Source organism: Cottoperca gobio, chromosome 5 (genome assembly GCF_900634415.1).
Source record: "Cottoperca gobio chromosome 5, fCotGob3.1, whole genome shotgun sequence".
In the NCBI taxonomy this organism is placed as follows: domain Eukaryota; kingdom Metazoa; phylum Chordata; class Actinopteri; order Perciformes; family Bovichtidae; genus Cottoperca; species Cottoperca gobio.
In genome coordinates, this window is record NC_041359.1 from 24143224 (window position 1) to 24166490 (window position 23267).

At 43.0% G+C, this 23267-nt stretch overlaps 2 protein-coding genes across 10 annotated transcripts in view; both read right to left on the reverse strand.

Moving 5' to 3' along the window:
• Nucleotides 1-270: 270 nt before the first annotated feature.
• On the reverse strand, nucleotides 271-8879 carry hp1bp3 (heterochromatin protein 1, binding protein 3). Of its 3 annotated transcripts, none has more exons than XM_029432467.1 (13): nucleotides 8694-8879; nucleotides 8143-8223; nucleotides 6836-7028; nucleotides 6081-6143; nucleotides 5814-5970; nucleotides 5567-5710; nucleotides 4869-4928; nucleotides 4232-4371; nucleotides 4049-4139; nucleotides 3763-3916; nucleotides 3493-3604; nucleotides 2426-2572; nucleotides 271-1837 (listed from the first exon to the last, which is right to left on the reverse strand). In XM_029432467.1, exons 2-13 carry the CDS (start codon nucleotides 8207-8209, stop codon nucleotides 1321-1323), a joined length of 1845 nt encoding a protein of 614 aa, XP_029288327.1. In that variant the 5' UTR covers nucleotides 8210-8223; nucleotides 8694-8879; the 3' UTR covers nucleotides 271-1320. The 3 variants fall into 3 exon arrangements, with proteins under 3 accessions (XP_029288327.1, XP_029288328.1, XP_029288329.1); XM_029432468.1 differs by lacking the exon at nucleotides 8694-8879 and adding an exon at nucleotides 8345-8576; XM_029432469.1 differs by lacking the exon at nucleotides 6081-6143 and having other exon boundaries at nucleotides 8694-8878.
• A 926-nt stretch (nucleotides 8880-9805) lies between these two features.
• The window catches only part of eif4g3a (eukaryotic translation initiation factor 4 gamma, 3a), a 44862-nt gene continuing 31400 nt past the window's right edge, over nucleotides 9806-23267 (reverse strand). For all 7 annotated transcript variants that reach the window (XM_029430999.1, XM_029430998.1, XM_029430997.1 and 4 more), the window contains 20 exons: nucleotides 22194-22316; nucleotides 21678-21833; nucleotides 21229-21426; nucleotides 20502-20648; nucleotides 20111-20347; nucleotides 19235-19339; nucleotides 18372-18510; nucleotides 17613-17752; nucleotides 16508-16598; nucleotides 15558-15669; nucleotides 15230-15453; nucleotides 14929-15041; nucleotides 14583-14755; nucleotides 13900-14025; nucleotides 13445-13526; nucleotides 13059-13157; nucleotides 12679-12825; nucleotides 12380-12461; nucleotides 12117-12263; nucleotides 9806-10874 (listed from right to left, as the gene is read on the reverse strand). In XM_029430999.1, the coding sequence (XP_029286859.1) occupies nucleotides 10693-10874; nucleotides 12117-12263; nucleotides 12380-12461; nucleotides 12679-12825; nucleotides 13059-13157; nucleotides 13445-13526; nucleotides 13900-14025; nucleotides 14583-14755; nucleotides 14929-15041; nucleotides 15230-15453; nucleotides 15558-15669; nucleotides 16508-16598; nucleotides 17613-17752; nucleotides 18372-18510; nucleotides 19235-19339; nucleotides 20111-20347; nucleotides 20502-20648; nucleotides 21229-21426; nucleotides 21678-21833; nucleotides 22194-22316 (2823 nt within the window). In that variant the 3' untranslated portion in view covers nucleotides 9806-10692. The remainder of the gene's footprint in view (nucleotides 10875-12116; nucleotides 12264-12379; nucleotides 12462-12678; nucleotides 12826-13058; nucleotides 13158-13444; nucleotides 13527-13899; nucleotides 14026-14582; nucleotides 14756-14928; nucleotides 15042-15229; nucleotides 15454-15557; nucleotides 15670-16507; nucleotides 16599-17612; nucleotides 17753-18371; nucleotides 18511-19234; nucleotides 19340-20110; nucleotides 20348-20501; nucleotides 20649-21228; nucleotides 21427-21677; nucleotides 21834-22193; nucleotides 22317-23267) is intronic.

Sequence of the window (23267 nt, forward strand, 5' to 3'; positions counted from 1 at the left end):
ACCACTGCACACACCCTTCAACCTCACCATACTGAAACAATTACTATTTAGTTTCAACAATTTTGAAAAAAAAAAAAGGAATGTTGTCAATTAAATGAATAAAAGTGGCAAAATATATTCTCCACAAAACTTAAAAACATTACTTTCTCAAGAAATACAAACAGTACAATGACACTCAACTTTAAATGTTTTCAGGTGAAGACATCCCCTTGTTTTGTCTTTAACCATTTGTTTACCTGAATAACAACTTCCAGGAAGTGAAATATTGAATCCTAAAATTAATGTTTTATTCCTTCAAGGGCGCCTGCTGGTCCCAGCAACCCTGAAGCACTTTGTGCAGAATTAAGAAATCCTCAAACTAATCATTTATGAATGAAAAGTTCAATATCTAATACCACTTGATGGTTTTATGTTCTCCCTGTAGACTAAATTAAAAAAACAGCAAGAGTTACAAATATAGCCATTTTATTAATGACTTGGAAAAAAAATATCTTAACAACACAAGGAATACATGCATGCAGGGTATGTATGAGCTATTATCCTCCTTTTTCTTACTCACAACACACATTTCTTACAGTTTGGAACTGAAATACAGCTGTGAAGCAATAAAAATCAATTCATGTATATGGTTGTTTACACACATACACTCATCAAAAAGTGTTTGAAATGAATACTAACATGGTGTTTTATCATCTGTTAAGTCCTCAACCTGTCACCTGCAGGCCTCATCTTTTCTGGGGACATTTGTTTTGTTTTAAATAACAAAAATTCATTGTTCATAATAATAATAATTAATATTTTAAGGACAAATGTGGATACAATTTTGATTCTGATTCTACTGCACTGCCAAAAATATTGTAATTTTACCCCAGTAGACAGGAAAAACAACCATAAAATCTGTGTGTTTTTTTTCCTCAACCGTCCAAAACACTGATATCTCACTTCATTTGATATTGAGAACTTGTACTGCCAACGGCTAAAGAGTGGATGAGGAACAGATAAAAAAACGGTAGTCACTACATGGCTCTAGGATCCCGCTATTCTTTCCCGATCTGGCAGCTGGTCACACGTCTGTTTTAACAGCAACACTTACTGAGCATTTCTACACATGGTGATTAAAAATAAAACAAAATCAAATTTCAGAAACTCAACGTACAGTAAACTTGGTAGGATAATGTTCTTATTCTACAAAAAAAAAAAAAAAAAACTGAAAAAGAAACTACTGCCCTGTTAAAAAGGGAGAACATGGTATAAAGAGAGCACTGAAACGAAGCAGCCGCATATTCAGAGCAGCCCAGTTTGTGGAAGGCGCTCCTGGACTCAGTATTTCCCTCTCTTGGACTTACGAGTGGACTGCTTGCTGATCTTCGCCCCCTTTTTGACCACAGGCACTTCTGTGGCCGACTCTTCAGGTTTGGACCGCCTTTTGTTCGCCGACTTTTTAACCTCAGACTCCTGAGGAGATGACTCTTCGGGCTTCGATCGCCTGGACCCGCTCCTCGTCGTCTCCTTTGGGACTACAGCCTCCTCGGGGGACGACTCTCTGGACACCGGTCTCTTGGCCCCCCTTTTGGCCAGCTTCTTAACAGCAGGTGTTTTGGGCTTTCTTGCAGGAGCTCCCCTCTTGACAGGCGTGGCTTTAGCTGGCGGTGTGGACTCCTTCTTAGGGGCTGGTGGTTTCTTTCCCCGTCTCTTGGCCGAAGACACCGCTTTCTTTGCCGGAGACTTCTTTGCGAGGGGGAGTGCCCTGCCTTTAGCTTTTGACTGGCTTGGACTTTGAGATTTCTTGGCCGGTGGGGGACGGCGAGCCTTGGGTGGAGGCCTCTTCTGAGATTTTCTACAAGTAATTTAAAACAGGGAGCTGTTATTTAAGTAGAAGAAGCGTAATACTAAAACATCACATGCGGGACAAGGTTATTGGAAATTGACATTAACAACATGGTCAAAACATTTAAGAATGGCTGTAGACATAATAATCTGGGGAAAGTTTTTACTTCTTCACCCCTCGAGGTCTGAACCGAGAATATATGGTGAACCATGAGAATATGTCTTGTAAATTTATGGTTTAGTTTCTTGTTGGTAACCCTCCATAATCTCAACCATAAAATACATTTATGTTAGTGTATAATAAGATGCATGTGTCAAAATGTTTTCTGCCATGTGAAATATATTATTGTTTTTCATACATAGTCTCTGTAATTCCACTTCTTATGTGCTTGTTATTGTTTTTCAGTGTGTACCAGTAGTAGGTACACATGTACCAGTACCAGTAGGTACATATTGTTAACAGTTTGACCTGATGAAGATGTGACTGGGATCAATAGTCAGTCTAAATAGTTTAGTGGATACGAGTCTTATCGTGAGTGTCATTATAAATGGAGAAACTGCCTGCAGACTACAGTTTAGATAAACATTTTACACCCACCTCTTCACTGGGGGCGCATCGTCCTCAGACTCTTCCTCTTCCGACTCTTCCTCGCCAGAAGATTCAACCGTCCGCCTCCGGCTCTGTTTGGGTGCAGGGTTTTTCTTCAAAGGCTCGTTGAACTTGTCTGGGTACAGGATAGTCGGGCTGAGGAGAAAAATATTCACTTTGTCAAACTACAAAAGCAACACTATGGAAAGCATATTGTTTTGACTGAAGGAATAAAAACTGATGATCTATATCTCATAAGTAGGAGAACAGCGAGTGTTTCTCAAAGTCAAGGAAGGATCCTTAAACGGCTGAATTATAAAAAAAGATGCCTAAGTCATCGAATCCCACCGAAGAACTGTTCCATGTGAGGATCCTTCAAATTCTACCGAGGACCTTTGTTTAGAAGATTTTCCAGGATGCATGTGTGTATCCTCCTCCCTCCTAAAACACCCACAATCCAATGCGCACATTGCATTTCCTGTCCTCCGATTTGGAAACAAATAAAATATACCAGTAAACCTTTAAGTTATTTCACCTGAAGAGTCCGTTATAATCTGTTTTTAACTAATTTTAGGCGAGAAATTTGTTAGATTAGATTTACAAGGTCTAATTTAAAAGTTTGTTCCGACTTTCGTTGCTCAGAGACTCGTTCAGCAAGATTATAACGGCAGAGAGAGACAATGGGGGAAGAGCTGTGTCGAGCTGGAATATTTCACATTTAATTAGGTGAATTTAGGGTTTATTTGTTATTGGTGATTGTTGGAACAGTTTTGATGAGTTTTAATGAAGCGAGATAAAACGACCGTTTCTGTCAATGGAGTCTGGTGGCTTTGAGGAGAGCATATTCAATGTATGTTTTGCAAGTTAATAACTTATAACTGTCCAAACATCTGTTGATTTTATTACTCAGTCAATATAGCCATGCCGTTTTAAAGAATGAAGAAAAAAACTATATTTTCACTAAACATTGTTTTCTCTTCCACACTCACTAGTGCTGTCCCAATGTTGAGAGTTTGAAACTATAAGACAATATTAAACAATTACACAATAAAAAACTCCAAATGTGTTCGGCATACCTCGGGTAGAAAGGGAACGAGAGCCGGTAAGTCCCTGTGAAGCCGTGACCGGTGATCTGCTCCATCCAGCCGAGGACTTTACACTTCATAAGGGTCCTCCTCAGACTGGCCACTAAAGAAAAGAGTTTTTAGCAACACCATGTTGTGTGTAGGTTTCATGGTACAAAATGAAAGGAACGCACACTTAGTAAAGTGACCACGTGGTTGTATGTTTTTTTTTCCATTCTCCAGAAGTCAGCAGCAGTCCTGCTTAGTCTCAGGAAGTCTTACCTAGTTGGTACTCCTTTCTATCCTTGTTTGCGTCCACTAGGTATTTGCGTAGAGTGGTGGTGCTGCAGGTTTTAGGTTCATTCATGGCTGTGATGGCGGCTGTGATGGCGTCCTCCAAGTTGCTACCCTTCGGCAGAATATGGTTGCGCTTCAGCTGTAACAGTCGGGAATAACAAAGTAGGATATTAAGTCATTTTCCCTTCACCCAATCTGTAGCATCTAGCCGTGTGGTCAGCTACATCTTTGTACACCAGAATTGAACAATGTTTAGGTTATAGAGCTTTACCTGGAAGGTCCCAGTGGCTCCTTTCCCAGTGATTTGCTCCAGCTGTCCTTTCTCTACAGCCTTCACCAGGGCCGTCTTCAGTAGGTCTGGCCTGAGGACCAACCACAATATTTATTTATTTTTGACAGTCAGATAAAAACTAGAAACATAAAACAACATTCCACAGCGACAAACGCTCCGTACCTGTTCTTGACGTTGAAGTTGGGGAAGTGCTGCTCCAGGTATTTCTTGATCAGGAGGTAGGAGGCCTCTTTGGGCTCACAGAGCCGAGTGATGATGAGAGGAAGAGCGTCGCCCAGAGCCTCAGTCTTCAGTGGAGCTTTCTGAAACACCACGTGACGATTACAACCAAACACATCAGAGTCTCAGAGGGAAAAGGAAACTTGACATTAGATCCATGAGATATTTTGCTGTGAAGTCCCACTGAAGGGATTCTGCTGCGGAGCACAACCTCTGCTCTGCATATCAAGTTAGACACCAATGAATAAACACTGCAGTTCAAACTATAATGACAGGATTAAAACTTAACTCACAAGTTCCACATTTTGGGAAATACGCTCATGTGCTTTAATGCTGAGTTTGACAAGAAGGAGATCAATACCACTCTCCTTACTGCGAGTTAAATATGACCTTACCGCAAACAGCTGATCAGCTCAGCTTAGCACAGAGACTGGAAACAGCAATGTCCAACAGAAACAAATTCACAGCACCGCCAAAGCTCACTCACGTTTATCTCATTTAATCCGTACAAAAGTTTTAACACAACACTTAACTGTTGCCAGGACACCTGCAGAAGTTGTCACATAACTATTGTACGTACCTTAGACGAGGTGGACTGCTTGCCAATGGCGAAGGTTCCTGAAAGGCCTTTACCCTTCAGCTGTGCGAGAGACAGATGAAAAGAGTGAGCAGACCCGACACATGAATGAAATCTGTGAAATAGACAACTAAAGCGTTTCAAGCATTGGATTCTTCCAACAGTGACATGGGGCTCTAGTAGAGCTGGGAGGGCGGTGTACTTTAACCTTTCAAAAACTAAAACATGAGCAAAAGGTCTAATCTAACGTGAACTGCGAACGCTAGTCGAGTGAACTAGTTTACAACCTAGTAATCTAACTCAGCGCTACTGCCAAGTAGGAAACGGACAATGTAGGATTTTATTTTGTCGAGTTTCCATTATCGGGATAATTGTGAATATCCCATAATAATATATTAGAAGAAAGAACAAATTCAATGTTTTTATTTATTTTAGCAGAGAGGCTTTATGGTTTATCTTATTTAAAATAGTTAAGAGTTTCACAAAAAGAAGAAAAGGATTTCTTTGCAGATTTAAGAAAGTTTGCACTCCAGCAGCACCGGCTCGTTATCCTGGAGAGCCATCAAGTTCATGTTTTAAAAACACGCCAGCGACCGAGCGCTCCGTTGTCATTTCATTTGTCTAGTTAGTGTTTCTCGAACCAAAGAGATATAGATCGATGTGTTGAAAATGCACGTTGTTCCTGGTGTTAAACACGTCACCTGTTTGATGGTGCCCTTCTCCAAATGCTTCTTCATTGCTTTCTTGATGAGAAACTTCTTCCTGTTTATTTCCATCTCAGGGTATTTTTTCAGAATATATTTCATGAAGGACTGGTATGAAACCCCGGACTTGTCATTACAAGACTGTAAAGAAAGATGACAAGATTTGTTTTGTTTTGAAACAACTAGTGGAAAAAACAAAAAAACACAGCGACTGCGTTGCTGCATTCACAGAGTTGGTACATACCGTTATAGCTTCGATGAGGATATCGTTCACTTTGTTCTGAGTGCCTGCAAAGTTGGCAACGGGAAGCTTTTTGCTGGCAGCGACGCTAGCCCACGCAGGAATAGTCCTTTTCACCTTCTTGCTTTTCGCTTTCTTGTACTTGTAGCCATCCTTCAACCTGCCACCAAAAGAGGAGGAGCAAGACAGTAGTTCAGTGAAGTGGGTCGTTTCTCTAGAGGCGATATTTCACTGTGATCGTTGCCACCCTTATCCTTATCCCATCCTCACCTTAGTAGGAGAACATAGCAGTGTGTTGCACACTGTCCAGCCGCGCAGTCCTTGCATTTGTCCCTTTGTCACCGACGGAAAACACAAAATGAAGTTTGAGAACATCTGTCTTTATGATCACCATGGTAACTTGACCGTACCTGAATCGCTATTCTAGTATACTACGTGCAGAGAAGTAAATGTTTGCCTTGTCAAGGTCTGGGAGAAGAAAGTGAGGAGAAGTGGTGAGTTATTGTGGTTAAATGTCACTAATGCGTAAAGTTAGTTTTATCCCCCCCCACCATTTGTTTCCTTATAATATAAGACTATATGTTTGAGAAGTGGTCAAAAGAAAATGTGCCCATGAGGCTTTAGAAATGTCAAAACTATTTGATCACATGCAGGTTTTCTTTTCAAAATTCAGAACATATTTTCTGAGCTTTATTCTGCATGTATGTAGCTTGCTGCTCTTTCTTTGAGCCTTCAGATGAGGACTGAGCTGGTAACAAATCATCAAGACTTTCATGTCGCTTACGTCCTCTCCTCCTGGACTCGTCCAAGACTGCGGACAAAGGGACCGGTACATCTGTCTAAGATCCAACTAATGAATGTGGCTGCGACAGGTCACATCCTTTGGAAATGCAACACTGAGGCCATGAGGGCAGCAGTCTGCCGTTATCCAGCAGAGGTAAGGATAATATAAACAGATAAAAGTGCCATCAAAGTGAAATATCGCAGCGTTCAGAGTTGCCCACTAGCTCTCTGGTGAAACTCACTCTTTCTTTTCGGTCTCTTCTTCCCCCTTCCCCTCCTCCGCGGCAGCTCCTTCTGCCTCCTCTCCGTTCTCTGTGGGCTCCTTCCCGGCCTTGGCCTCTCCCTCCTCCTCCTCCTCCTCCCCAGCGGGCGCAGCTGAAGGTGCAGCCTGCTCATCGTCAGCGGAGGGCGACTCCTCTGAGGACGCTTCAGGCTCTGAGGAGGAGGAAGCCAATGATATTAAGAGCAAGGAAATCTGTGCGATAACGCTGAAAACATTGTGACAAATCTTCACGTGGAAACAAATCGTATCTAGTTTGTTCTGCTCTGGAAAATCATTTGGAAAAAACACATTGTAAATATTTAACGAGAGAGATCCACCGCAGGAGCATTTTGAACTTCAGAATACGTAAATATTTTAGAAATACATGTGTCTAATGTTAGCAGCCACAAATGTTCACAAACAGTTTAGTGTCAGGACAGTGATGTAGAGATAAACAGGAAACATGGGACAGAGAGCCGGGACAACATGCTGTACGTTCTCCTAAAACACACTTATGGGACACAAAGGTTGATGCCACAGTTCTGGTTGTGCAGGATTTGGGATTGTGACTGCCAGTGAAGCACATATTCAAGGGCCACACATGTAAGATTTCCTACCACTGCTTTACAATTAGCATTTTGTGTTGTGTTCTGTTTGTTGGTTAAATGTTGTTAATAGTTATAATAAAATAGAATACTTATGAGCATTTTATTTTATGATGTAGCAGTAAGGACAGTTGTAAATGCTTAAAGTAAAAATCCAACAGCAGCAGAATATTCTTGCCAGTTTCAATGAAATATATTTAAATTATGGCCATTATGTTTTCGTGCATTAGGTAAAATAGGACATGATATTGTGCAATAGGTGTTTTCCTCTGTAAACGAGTGGCATGAATCCAAACAAATACTCGCCCTGCTCGGAAACATTAATTAAAAGGATTAATCACCCAGCATGTAAGGGTTTAATGTACCCCCCTCATAATAAAGGATTTAATGCAGTGAGCTGAACTTATTTGATTGTGCCTACTTGTCCAACATATCGACATTATGTTTAATAGTTTCTCCCAATTGATAAGGTTTTACTAAACATGTGAGCACCATAACTATTGCAGTATTTAAATCTGACGTTTTTCAGGTCTAGAGACTTGTTTCTGTGTTGTAAAAACAAACTTTGCATGTCCCTGAATGTGCTGTGAGAGATGCACTGAGATCCCATTTAAATCTGTGTCAGTGATGACGGTGCGTTCACGGGTCTATAGTTCAGGTGATGGGACGACCCCAGCCTCACCTTCCTCTGCTGCAGCGGAGGGGGCCTTCTCCGGGGTTGGAGTCGCTGCTGCTCGACGTATCGGCATCACACCAGATTTGTCTGGATGAGGCAAACAAACACGTATCCAAACACCAGGGAAAAGCTCATTAGCGCACAACAATGTTTTGAGGCCCGTTCTGTGTACGTGCGTGGTTAAACATGGCGCCATTGACAAACCCACTTCATTCATTGAGGCCCATTATCCTTAAAAACAGAAGAAAACCCGCGCTTTAGTTTCACAAAACGTAACAACTTAAAAACGGCGCACTTATTTCCGGCTTATCCGCCAGCCTCTGCCGATACATTTCGAATATTTTCACATGAAGCCAGAAGATGAGTTGCCAAAAATTTTAGGGCAATTTCGCCATTTTGTCCGTTTGGTGTATACACCGAGTAATGGCGTCGCACAAGGCAGATAAAATTCATTTCAGTTGCATGGAGTAAAAACCGCCGGCCTACATTTTTGTCCAGCAATATCCGTGCAAATACACATTTAGCTAGTAACGTAACATAACGCGCATTAAACTTACCTTTTAAGTGTGGAGAAAAAGTGTGATACTTTAGAGTAAATTTCTGCACGATCCTTTATTTAGATTTCTCTGTTTACGAGCCCCGCCCCAACGACCGTTGGTCACGTCGCAGCGTCACACAGCACGTCGAAGGATCCCCACTGTCATGGCCGCCGTCACTATCAGTTGAAGTCTTCCGACTTTCCCTCCGAGGCTAGCTAGCAAACAAACTGTTTTTTTTCTTTTCTTTCAATGTCCTTTCTAAAAAGCCCAAATATGATAAGTTTTATGTCCACATTTTTAGTTAACTCTATATTATCTACCGTTCGGGTCAATACAATTTGAGAACACCTTTAATTTAACCAAGATAAAGCAATTATTACCGTTTATGCGTTCAAAAACCACAGCTCTGATGTAGTGAAAAGGTATATGTGGCAAAGATTCATGGGAGTTGTAGTTATCTAATGAAGTTAAAATGAGAGAACTACTTTTCTTATTCCTATCAGTATTGGTTAAATATTATGCAAATAAGACAGAAAACATTAGAAACATTCTGGAAAGTGATAAAATAAACCCTTAGCATACACAGAAAATGACAAATACTTAAATGCTGCTAATTACACCCCTACTTATGTGTGGTTTAAATCAGACTATTTCACCACTAATGGGGCTCTGTTAGGGGTGTAATTAACAATTCATTTCATGTTTGATTAAACTAAACATTCTATTAATTAGTGATTAATATTTTGGTTTAGAGAATGTCTTTTTTTCCATAACAGTCTAAAAAAACAATACAATAACATACAACAGAAAAGCAGCAAATCCTCACAATTATGAAACAACACAAGTGTGGTCAAATACAAACAAGAAATTAAGTGCTGCAACTATTTCAAACCCAAGGCACTGAACAAATCAGGATAAAACAAACAAATCAGTGACTCGTAGTGAATCGAGCTGGTCTTCACACACACACACACACACACACACACACACACACACACACACACACACACACACACACACACACACACACACACACACACACACACACACACACACACACACACACACACACACACACACACACACACACACACACACACACAATCAAAAGAACAAATCATGACAATCAGTGTTTTTTTAAATACCTTTTTTGTCTTTAATGTATTTACAAGTTTTAATCTGCTCTGTAGGGTGAAGTATTACAAGCATTTCACGTTCAGCGGACCTGGCCATTTGCTTTTTAATGTTGCATTTTTTTTGCTCGTTTCATTTGAATGTATCTGGTTTGTTCGTCTGAGTTTGTTCCGACAGTTCTGTGGACAGACTTGCATCGCTTCTCGAATGCATAAGTCTACCTCTCATGAGGCGTATGTACATATCAACGTAGAGCAAGCCAAGGCTGAGGGAAACACTTTCTGGTTATTAGGAGATAACCTTTGACCTCAAAACGTCATACACGGACAACGTTAATAGTTTCTGTGCATCCACTCCTTTTTTTTTTATCTCCGCTTCCCCTTCATCCCAAAATGAATTTTGTTTTACCCTGTTTTAAACCAAACAGTGTGGAATCCAGGGAGGCCATTTATTTCACAATTATTATTTTGTTATTATAATTAATTATATTGTTATTTCTGTTGTTGTTCTCATTTGTGAGCGTCTGCAAATGTTAAATAACTTCCATATTTGCAGTCCTTAAAAAAATAATAAATTAAAGAGTCCACAACCTATGTATCTTTTAAGTCTCTTCTTAAAAAGTAACAAAACAAAAGTAAGTTAAAATTTAAAACAAAAATATTTTCTATGTATAATACAGGTATTTAGTGCTTCCGCCGTTGGAATCCAAACTCAAAATGGCGGCATGTTTCAGAACCGTACCGCAGCCGTAAAACATGTCGTCCGTAAAACTGCAGCCGTAAAACATGTCGTCCTGCCCATACACCCATTTTGAATGTTTGTTCTGCTGTAAGTATGCAGTTCTTCTACGTCGTGCCCCCCCCCCCCCCGGGTGTCTCCCTCGTCAATTATCTTCCGACTCCTCCTCCGCTTCCCGCAGCCAGGTGAAGAAAGCCGTGACAGACTTGAGGGCCACACCCTTACCCTGCTGCTCGGCAGGGTCTTTGCTCGTCTCCCAGTTGTAGAAAGCATCCTCCGAGATGACGTCCTCATCATACAGAACGTCAAAGAACATCCGGAGAAGGTCTGCAAGACAAAGACACACCCGTGTTCATTTTTATCATATTGACGACCTCATCATGTTTTTGTTTTAGTCGAAGAAGGTTTAGTTCATTAAACGTCTGGGCATTTTAGTCTTATCTTAGTAAATGTTTTAGTCATCAGATGATATTGACCTTCCAGTCGATCTAGTCTGGCCAAAATATCACCTTGTTTCTTCCCCCCCCCCCCCCAAGCCCTGTTGTTGTCAGTGTTAACGTTAACTTAAGTTAGTAACTCCACATCCTCCTGACTGTGCTCATTGTGTCCTGCTGCTGTAGTCCTGATATGGCGCATGCGGCACAGGAAACGACACGACTCTCTGTCCTGCTGCAGCTCTGGAGGACTCTGAGAAAACACTCACTTACACTTGGAGACTACAGATTTGTACAACCCTGCATTGCAAACTGGGAACATCAAGTTTGAAAGACACGAGCGTACGCCGGTCAGGGACGGTCTAATGAAAGATGCTTCTGAGTTGCTGATACGAGCTTCAGTCAAGATTGAAATTCACCGTATGTAGGTTTTGTATGCCCGGTTTACAAAATCATAAATAATCCCTGACTCTCAAAAGCCAACATTTCTTTCTGTCCATATAACTTCTGTACGTGTTTATTTTCCTGTGAATAGTTCAGACACAATTCACAGCAGCAAACGTAACTCAAGTCCATACAGAACAATACTATTGACATTCAACGTTCATCGCTGACCTTGACAACGACCGTAAACTACGGTTTCCAAGGTCAAGACTTTATTAACGAGAAGTACAATTAATGTAGAAAGTAAAACAAGATGCTTCCAGAAGTTGTTCCAAACGAGTCCGTTTGAACTATGAGGAATTTTGCATGTTTACAAAAACAAAGATTAGAACAAACGCAGGAGACCAATAACAGTCAAAGCAGTTTATTTGTGGAATTAAAATGTGTATTAGGTTTAAAAGATAAGAGGATTAACACATATAAACATGAGGTATGAAAACAAGTGGGTCATTTACATATTTTATTTAGTTTCTTTCATTGCCAGTGTATAAATGTAAAAAGGGACACAGAATAATGTAAATAAGGGTAGGTGTAATAACCTTTAGTGAGCATTAACTCGCTTTTGGTTTGTCCTGTTAATGTATATTTATTATGTGTGTAGTATAATTTCTGTATTTGAGAAACAACAGACAAACTAAACTAAGAGAAATGACACAGGTGACTCCTAATGAAACTAAGACGCAGCACTTACTTGGAGGCTGATCGAGGGCGACGATCAGCATCTGAAGTGCATAAAGTGCTTGCAGCTGTCGCTCAGTGTCTGAGTTAAGGTACTTGAGTAATACAGGCAATCTCCTCTGGATGATGGCCGTGTCCACTCGACAGTTGGTGTTATCATCTGTTCGGTAAAGCAAGAGGCAGAGTGAGTGCACGCCGAGACGAAGAGTAAATATTGCAATCGGCGGATATGAAGCGAAATAGACGAGTTGCTCCTGCAGGTGGTGGAGCGCTTACCTTTCACTGCTGCCTTACACACAGCTGTCATCAACGCCCTCAGGAAGGGAGACGAGCTCATCTGAGAATCATCTAAGTTTGCCTGTGAAGTGCAGCACAGGGGAGGACAGAACACACACTTTTAACGTTTCGCATGGCTTTCCTGCTCGTTACAGGCTGCCTATGGAAAGGATTTGTACCAGCAGATCTACGAGCCCTGAATAACAGGCTCCGCCTCTTCAATTGTAAGCCACTAGCTTGCAGAGTTTGATGGTTTTTCCTCAAGAGAAACGAGTGCCTACATGTGTCACTTCTCATACCTCTACCCAGTCAAAGATCTGCTCATCGCTGGCCATGTCCTCCAGGAGGAGTCTCTCCAGCTGCTGGCTCAGCTCCTCAGGAGACAGGATCTTTTTGGACAGAGCCGCCTCAGGACCGGAGCCGTCCGACAGGATGAACTGGAGTTTCTGTTTGTATTAAGACGAGAGGACATCAATATGATGGGAAAGCGCCAAATAAGAGAAAGATGATGAAAAGGGAAAAAAGAACGGGGAAAGGCACGATGGAGGGGGGAGGGGGAGTATAATGTGCTCTTTGTCGACTTCTCGTGTTACATTAAGATGGAGAAAGTAAATGTTTGGTGGGAGTTTTCTTATGATGTTGATACTTCTTGATTTGAGTGGAGGTCTTTACTACCAACCTGTTGAGAGATGAAAGCCTGGACGTCCTCTCCCTCCGGCAGGAAGTCGGTCCAGTTGAGGCCAGAGTCCCTCCACAAAGAACACACAGTCCTATGGCTCTGTGGACACAAGAAGAGACAACATCGTACCTCTCCTCTCTGGAAAACACAATCTCATTTCTGTCTGCTTTACAGGAGGAGCCCAATGTTACAAATCAAAAGAGCAAAATAATTACAGAATTATAAAGCAGCTTTTCTTTAGATGGCTGCACTTTATAATAACACCACGATAATACATTTACTGTGCACATCCCTTTACTACAACGGAGCTGTTGATTATCATCCACTGGCTTTATAATGAAAGCAGGAAACACAACTACACGACTGAAGATTAAAGTGTTGCTTACCATTTGTTTGCATAGTATGTGCAGCATTTCAGAAATTAAGATCCCAGCTCTTCCCACAGGAAGCAAAGGTTTGCTTAATTCACTGGGAACAAACGGAGACGACAGGAATTAAATGCAAGTCTGCCCAACTGTTTACCTTCATACAGAAGAGCGGAGAAGGTAAAGAACACAATAAGACACACTTCCTGTGCAGCCCTTTAGTGCCTGTTCACACTTTAAATGTATCCAAGTATAGCCTGAAATTACTCGGGGAAATGAGTAGAGGAAACAGGAAGCTATTGATCAGATGTACTGTGGCGGTAAACAAAGCACAGTAAAAGTTTCCTCCTCCATCAAAGCCAATATCACACAATTGGTCACATTTCTTCCTGAGCAAATACACAAAGTTACTTTATTTTGAGTATAGTTTCTACTTGAGGATCAAGTGAAGGACTCGTGTAACGCTGCCTCAGTACCTAAAGAGGTCTCTCATAGAGAAGCCCCCTTCCTTCAGCACGGGGCTGAGCAGCTCGGCCAGGTACAGCCAGATGTGGGGAATGTCGATGGACATGTCATCCGCTTGCTCCAGGATGTCTGCAAACCTGAACAAAAAGACACAGTGGTGCTCAGAACACAACTTTAAAATCTACAACATGTTATTGTTCCTGTGCTCTAGAAGGGGACAGCTACACTCACACGTACAGGTGTAAACGTGGAGAAAATAAAACACAGAAGCTACTGTATTTAAGCACCAAAGAAATGTTACTGCTAACCTTCAATAGTGTTTTCTAATGAGATTACAGAGCGCACTAAAGAACCTCAAGAGGATTTGATTTGAATATTTACAGTTAAAAGCAAGAAAAGCTTGTTGGCTGGATGAAGAACAGAAAGCTTTAATGCCTGAAGTGACTACAATTAAAGTAAGTACGACAATAAAACGACTATATTTGAGGTAAATCTGGGGACAACAAGGCGACAATTAATGGGGATCCCAATAAACAATAAACCAAAAGCACCAAAAGGAGTAAGACAACTCAATATTCCCACTTTACACAACAACACAAAGCAGGCACGCACTGTGGCTTCACTGATTAGTTACTTGTTCATGTAAACTGCTTGATTATTGGATGGAGTTCATTCAAAAAGTAGGTGAACTGACCCTTTGAAGAACAGGGGTTTGGGCAGGATGTCCTGCTGCACCAGCAGGAAGAGGAGCTGGCCCATGTGGTCCCGTGTTATCTGACTGCGCTCCAGGGTCGACTCCACCCCGACACACACGAAGGTGTGCAGCTGAGAGCCCAAGTCGAGCTCGTTCACGCACTGAACGGCCTCCTGCGGATCAGAGAATAGAGGAACTTAAACACTACGTGCATTTGAATTCTGTTAGTTATTGTTGCATGCTAAAGTGGGAAGAAGCAATCAACTGATGTACATTTAAACATTTGCACCTAAAGCAAACACTTAAACGGGCCTCTACTGCTCCACCTTCGTGTGACTCTCAGTACCTTGTAGTCATTTAAGTGCAGGAACTCGTCGATGATGGACTTGGACTTCCTCTCCATCTCCTCCTCAGACAGAGCAGGTTTGTCGGGGGTCTGGACCGCCGGCTCAGGTTTCACTGTCGACGTAAAGAAGTCTGTTTGAGCTTGATATCTTTATATTTCACATCTGACTAACTATAAATACATTACAACATTACATTACAAACTGCTATTGTATAAATGCAGGAGTTTTGGATTAAAACCATCCAAAGTAAAGATGGCGAGTTCATGAATGTCCAGTGTTGTGCATCACTGCGCGTCTCACCAGGCTCCCTGACTCTGCTGCGCTCCGGCTCCGCCTTGTCCTCCGAGACACTCTGTCTCCAGGGCTCGTCTCCCTCTTGCTCCCGGTCCTTCCGCGGCTCCTCTGGGGTTGGACTCTCCAACAGCTCCTTGGAACTGCCTCCCCGGGTGAACGGTCCGGGCCGGGACGACGGAGCCGCAGAGCTCAGTGGCTTCTCACTGCGTTCTCTAACGCCGCTGCTACGACTGGCGAGAGAGAGAGAGAGAGAAAAAGAAGTCAATCAAGATGTTTCTGTGTCAGAGAGATGAACAACAGGAGCTCTCAACCGGACCCTGATGTTGATCTTTACCTTCCCAGAGTTCTCCTGGAGTCAAAGTCTGGGTTCTGTGGAGGAGTGGTGGAGGGTTGGGGGGTAGACTGCAGCGCAGAGTAACGATTGAGGCCAGCTGTCCGTGACAGCTCTGTTTTAGGGAGAAAAACAGATTTGATGAGAAACGTTTGCAGAAAATCAAGTGAAATGTGTGTTTGACTTCACCGTACAGACAATATCCTCCTGACTCTGGTCAAGAGGGGAAACACAATACAAATCTCCAGTCAGCTTTAAGGTCAAACTGGGAGCGTCAGTGTGCATCAACAGAGGCGCTCGCCAGATGGTCCATCAGCATCCATAAACCCCTCCCCCCACACCATTCTGACATAAAAGAGTGGGGGAGGGGGGAACCGTTGATGCAGCATTCGCTTCTGCTTCAAACAGCGATTGGTGAGGTGCGCAGGGATCAGGAAGTAAGCAGGGTTTTTACACATTTATTTTGTTCACTTTGATGCGTGCAAACGAGAGCAACACTATGAATGAATCAGAGGAAAGATTGTCCAAAACTGTACGCCATTATTCCCGACAATTATAAAATCTGGCCCCTTCCTTTGGCAGGTCGCCCCCCCCCCCCCCCAGCCAAGAATATTTTGGTCTTCAGACGTGGTTGGGCGACACGTCACACTTTGTTGCAGACACACTGACGCTGAAACCGTGTGACATTTAGGCCAGTTGCAGCTATGCCCTGACATCATCAATTGTTACAGCTCAAATCTGATGTGTGATGTCAACCAGTCAACAAGTGACATCTGAGCGGGGAGAGAGAGCGAGGGATCAAGGATGGCGCTCCCCCTCTGAGACACAAGATGAAATGTACTTGCTGTGCAATGTGCAACAATTTTTCTCTGTCTTTTCGATATCGCCAACTCTCGCTCCTTCAATGGTTGGACCCACTTTGGTCTTGGCTCAGTTAATACACGTTTTCTTACCTGAGTCACTGGCCTTGGCTCCTCCACTGCTGCCCTTCACCCACGTGACTTGAGCCCGGGGGCCCAGCTGGATCTTCTCATCCATTTGAGGCTGCGGAAAGAGAATACTTTAAGAACGAGCCGCAAGCACACATGGAAAACTAACAGCGAAAGACAAACATTTGAGAAGTGATGGATGACCCAGACTTTAACTTAACTACAGGTGCATGATCGTCTGCCAGAAACAGCACACATGCATGTGTGTGTATGTGTGTGTATGTGTTGCCCAACATCAACAATCTGTTGACAAACGAATCCCTGATATACGCAGAGCACTTCAATGCTTTTTGTTTAATAAACTCCTCTTTTACACCACTGCATTTGTATTCAAGGTCTCAAGAACGCATTGGTTTAAACCTTTGATTCAAGATATTAATCAAGGACAAGTAGCACATAACTACAGTGAGTAACATGCGGTGTAACGCATGAACCGTCTTGAAAGGATCAGTAAAAATGAGTGTTCCCCGAGTACGACCGACAGTGACAACATGACAAAATTCCTCCTGCAGGGGCGGAACTTTGCTACAAAGCAGTATCTTTGTTCCTCCAACAGGGGGACTGTGCACCACTGAACATAAACCGCAATAATGTGGATCAGATGAGGGCAGGGACAGTGTGAGAGTACACATGATGAGCCGCAGGATTCCTCTTGGTGCTGTACAAACAGTTATCTGCTGTGTACAGAAACTTTCTACTGCAACAACAACCACCACCACCACCACCACCACCGGTGAAGGAGCTTGTGACTGACGTGGAAAAACACTGAAAGAATGAGATGCAAACTTGTCCCGACAGGAAGAACAACCGCACCGATTTATCTAAATTACAATGCAGACCTGACAATATTCAACCGAGACTCAGCGCACAAAGCGGCGCTGCAGATTCATCACAGAACATCAGACTCAGATTTCTTTTTAATGCTGCAACAAAAGACTTTCAGGCAGACACGTATGGACGGGTCCTGGATCAGCTTCTGATTGAGATATCTGATGTATCAAAGTGAAACCATGTTAAGAGAGAGAGAGAGGTGTGTTTGTGTTCATTTGTGAAAAGCAACATGTCTCACCTTGGAGATCTTTGGGATCTTGGTGGGGTCGATGGTCCTGCTGTTCTTCGTCATGGGCACAGTGTTCCAGGTCTCTTCCCTCTGCACGCGCTGCTCTCGCTGCTCTCGCTGATCGCGCTGATCTCTCTGATCTCTCGGATCTACGAGGCCAACGAGACACACGCATGAAATACAGTTTTAAAATGAATTGTTTTGACATTAATATCTCTACAGAATGAGTTTATGATATTGTAATGGCAAGAATCAGCTTCTCCATAATGCTTCAGGAAATTAAATTTGAGGGTATTTGGGAGAGGTGGAAAATGTTCCCGGAACGCCCGTCATCCGTTTGAATTTGTTTAATTCATTTAATATTTTTGATCTCAAATGAAACAAGAAATAAATGTATAATTACACGTGTAAAAAGCTGACAGACGACTTGTCTAACTAAAGCCGACGGAGTGAACAGCTGCTGTAATGGGGTCTCAAATAAAGTAGAATTAATACTAATTAATTAATTTAGTGGAAATCTAATGGTATTGTCCTTCATTGAATGGACTGCGAAAGCTCTTTTGACCATCTCGTGCTCTACGTGATGAAATCTTAAAGGTTGGCTAACAGATGGGAGGGCGTGGGGGGGGCTTTCCTGTCTGCTGTTGGGCACAATAGCATCTCTGCAGGCTATAGGGACAGAAAGTCTGTATGTTAGCAGTCTTCCTGAGTCACTAGCTGTGCCAATGAGACTCTAAGCCTTAAGAGGATTTAGACTGCAGGCCTGACCTGGCCGTCTCTTGCTGTCCTTGGAGAGCAGTTGCTGTTGCACTTTTCTCTGCTCCTCCTGCTCTTCAATCTTCGCCTCCTTGTGGATCTGCTCGATGGTTTTCGGGCCCTGGTCGGCTCTCCGGGACACCCAGTTGTGCTGGAAGAATAACCAGAAACACAGATTCAAAACAGATTTAGTTTTCTTGATCTCAGCAATTTCAAATGTCAGCGCAGATAAATTCCTTAATCATCGTCAGAGCGTCGGTGGGTTTTTATCATCAGACGCAGATTCAGCAGATGCCTCAGCTCAGATAGAAGAAGTTGTCGAGCGCAGAGGAATAGTTTGAATTCAGAAGACTGATGAATTAGCGAATGGTCGTAACGGACTGACACGTGTTAACGCCATCGTCACTTTCAATCCTTATTAATATTTGTTTCAGTCCCCGATGCTGGACATCTTAGTCTTGAGAAGCGTTTCTCTGTTTTACATCATATTAACCTGAATATCTTTAAAGATCACCTTGCACTATGAGAATTATATAACTCTATTAATAAACAAACTGATGGTTCATACAGGATATTATTATATTAATGTATAGTTATAGTAAAGCTAAAAAAGGTAAGAAGTTCTGTGTATTTCTCCAAGAGGTTTGACTCCCATCATCTGAAAAGGCGTTAAAATTCAATAACAAGCAGAAGTCCACTTCCAGAATACCTGATATCAAGTTCCATGAGGTCAGAGGGATCAATGAAATAAACCTCTGTGGGAAAATTCATCGTGAACCAGCGCTGACCTCAACATGAGACAAAACAAACATCCCAACCCCACACACACACACACACACACACACACACACACACACACACACACACACACTCACCAATCTCAGGTCTATAATGTCTTGTAACATAAACCGTATCCGAGATGACGTCTTCCTCTCCTTGACGATTTTTTCCATCTGGTTGAAATACTGATCCATCCGAGGCTGAGGAGAGAGAGCGCGAGGAGGTTAATTTGAGACATGAAGGTCATATTCTCCATTTAATTTATGGACGGCGGCTTTCAGGGATTTCCACATTATTTCCCTAAACTGACGGATTGGTCGGTTTTGTTGCTCAGAGCCGAGGCTGTCCCCCCCCCCCGCCTGAGATTACATTCTATCAATTTTATGTGGGCGTCCAATCAGTGTTGATGGTAAATGTAAATTCCTCAGTGCGTGCTATAGTGACCGAGAAAGTCGAGTCCTCCTGCTCGTGGAGTCGTGAGAGCGAGGGACTACATGTACCAGGATGCATTGCAAGCTTCTGACGCCCGTAACACAGAACAAAGCACAGCATCCACTGTGGGGATATTTCTGTTCCCTCATAACCTACATACACAGCATCACTTCTGTTGATTGAATCCCACTGGAGCCGTCTCTTTTATGCCTCTTAAAAACCGTGAATCACACACACTCATCAAATTTGCAAAGTATTCAACCAAATGCAGAGCAATTTATCTTGGTGGTACGTCAGCAGAGGGACACTGACATACTGTACTGATGTCAAATGTCTTTATGCTAAGCTAAGCTAACCAACGGCTGGCTGTAGCTTCATATAAACCGTACACACATCAGAGTGATATCAATGTTCTCATCTAACGCTAGAAGGTGTACACAAAGTGTATTTCCCAAAATGTTGAGCTATTCTTTGAAGCACAAACCTACAACGTGACCAGCATCACCCACTCAACACATCAACTCTCTTCTCCGCCTCACCTTGGCCTTTTCAAAGTCGAGGTCCTTGCCGATGGTGGTGAGCAGCCTGCAGAGGCACTCCAACGACTCCTCGTCGTGGTTCTTCAGCAGCTTGACAACACAGTCGTGCATGATGGCCTCCGTCAACATCTTGAGCTTGAAGAGCTCGCCGATGAACCGGATGTTGCCCATGGAACGCCGCCGGGCCTTTTCCTTGGCTTCCTTCAGCTCTTCCTGAAGCCGCTCACGCTCTGTCGTCTGACGGGATCCAAGAGAACATTAAACAATTGCTTCCCCTGCACGTTATTCACAAAACCTCTTTGCCAGAGTTTCACTCCCTCCCCCGTAATTAAAATGCTTTGATACAGCATGAAATCAGGTTTCACACTTGAGTAATTCATAAAGCACATACCGATGCAGCAGAGTCCAGCTCTTTCTGCTTCCTCTCGAACACCACGTCGTCCACCTTGTCCTTCTCAAACTCCTTCTGGCAGCGGTTTAGCAACAGCTTGCGAAAGTTCACGGTGGTGTTGGGTTTGTCTGTCATGGTCACCTTGAGCTGTACAGGAACAGCAGATACAGGAACGAAACACAAGTTCAACATGTTTAATGGTTTAGTTTGTCACCTAATGTGAACACTGACAAACTGTTTCATGCGACACATACTGAAGAGTTTCTAGAGCACAAAAGCAAATTGTTTTAGATTTATAGATTTTTTAAAGCCCTAAATACCGTATGTATGCATGCTTAACGTACGCTTAGGGTTACCAGCTGATAGCTCACTAAAGTTCCTCGTTACAGAAATGCAAAAGAAGGCCTTCTTTCTCTTCTGAACATGATGCGTGTAACACATCTTACTAATGTCTTTTTGCGAGTCATCATAAAATGATAATGTTCACACTATGTCATTAGGTTGTATTGAACTGAGCCGTACTGCACGGCATCATGTTGCATCGAGGCAGAGATGAATCTAAACCCATCGATCGGGACATTGGGATGCAAATTGGATTAGTTTCATTTGAGATGCACATGTAGAGTAAACTGCACAGTCTGTGCAATTCAGAAGAGTTTACTTATTGTTCAATCCCCCCGTGAATGAACCCTAGATAATTCACTTCCTGCTTCTCTACCCTGCTTACCGTGGCGAGGCAGCGGCACATGTTTCCGTAGGCCACAGAGAAGCTGGGCTCGTCGAGGGCCTTCTCAAAGACCAGGTCGATGACCCCTTTGAGCCGCTCTTCTGTGTCGATGGTCAGGTCCGTCACCTGCTTCATCAGCTGGTTGAACTTCTGAGGAGTCAGCTTGTTCAGGATGCTGCGGACCTTCTTGAAGAGCTCCTGAGGGGAAGCAGTTACGATGACGCCATCAATCAATCAATCATTTTATTTGACTATCATCTTGGACACTAGCATACGTTTCCCCATGACTGTCTCTGCATTGTGACTTATTCATCATACAAAACTGGTACTGATGTTTGGAAGGCTCCTCTTCTGTGTGTGTGTGTGTGTGTGTGTGTGTGTGTGTGTGTGTGTGTGTGTGTGTGTGTGTGTGTGTGTGTGTGTGTGTGTGTGTGTGTATTTGGCCCTACCTGTGTGTCTTGCACAATAGGATCATCTGCTACGACCTCCGGCCTTTTCATGCCAGGTTTCCATGCGTTCTCTGATTTTTTCAGCTGAATCTCATTAACCGACACGTTCATGATGATCTTCCTGGGAGGAGGACGCCGAGCCCCAATGTTCATGATCTGTGAATGCAATGAAAGAATACAGCACGTCAATATTCCTTGTGCCCAATTGTTGCCAACTACACAATCTTTCTTTCATAATAACACAAAGTCTACAGTACGTTTATTCTAATTGGAGGAATCAGCCACTAAACATTAATGGACGACAGGTGAACATGAAACACATTCTCCTCTGACGTTCAGGGAAAAGTATCCGTCTCATTTTCATTTAAAATCAGCAAGCTGTCTATCAAAACATGAGGACAAATTGTGTGTTGTGAGGAAACAGAAAGGAGGAATTGGAATGTGTGTGACTTTATGAATGCTTGTGGCAGCTTGAGCATGTGCGTGTGTTTTTTGTGTCTCTCATGTGTGACTCACTGCAGCGCCTCGTCCTCCGCTCATCTGCTGCCTGCCAAAGTCTGCAAAGGCAGGTGTGAAATCAGGTCCTCTGGAAATCACCCTGGATTCCACCACTCGAGATGGCAACTTGTTTTGGTTAATCTGCAAAACACATAACATACACAATACATCATCACACATAAGATGCATTGAACAGCAGGGGGAGCCGTGATCCCCTGATATCTGTGGCAATAGGGTAAAAGGAGTGAGTGTGTGTATGTGCATTTCTAAGTCAGTGGTCCCTTAAAGGTGACCCGTTGTAAATGACAGTCATAGTACATTAACATCTTTTGGTTTATGTGTTTTCACTGTACTGGTGATAAATCATGCTCGACGGGCCATTCAGTGAGAGAAGTCCAACCAGATGTGGAGGGGAAGGAAGGAAGAAAGGAACGCAGGGGGGGGGGGGGGGGGGAGAGGGAGAGAGAGAGAGAGAGAGAGAGAGAGAGAGAGAGAGCGAGAGAGAGAGAGAGAGAGAGACAGAGACATAGATATAGAGAGAGACAGAGAGAGACAGAGAGAGAGACATAGACATAGAGAGAGAGAGAGAGAGACATAGAGGGAGAGAGAGACATAGAGAGAGAGAGAGAGAGACATAGAGGGAGAGACATAGAGAGAGAGAGAGAGAGAGAGATAGAGGGAGAGACATAGAGAGAGAGAGAGAGAGAGAGAGAGAGAGAGAGACATAGACAGAGAGAGAGAGAGAGAGAGACATAGAGGGAGAGACAGAGAGAGAGAGAGAGAAACATAGACATAGAGAGAGAGAGAGAGAGACATAGAGGGAGAGACATAGAGAGAGACCGAGAGAAGAAGAGAGAGGAGACATAGGTATAGACATATAGCATAAGAGACCGATATAGAGATAGAGATAGATAGAAGAATAGAGAGAGAGAGAAAGAGAGAGAGACAGAGAGAGCGACAAAAGATAGAGAAAATAGGATAGAGAGATAGAAGAGAACCGAGAGAGAGAGAGAGAAGAAGATAGAGAGAGATGAGAGAGAGAGAGAGATAAGAGAGATAGAGAAAGAGATAGATAAACCATAGACATCCCCT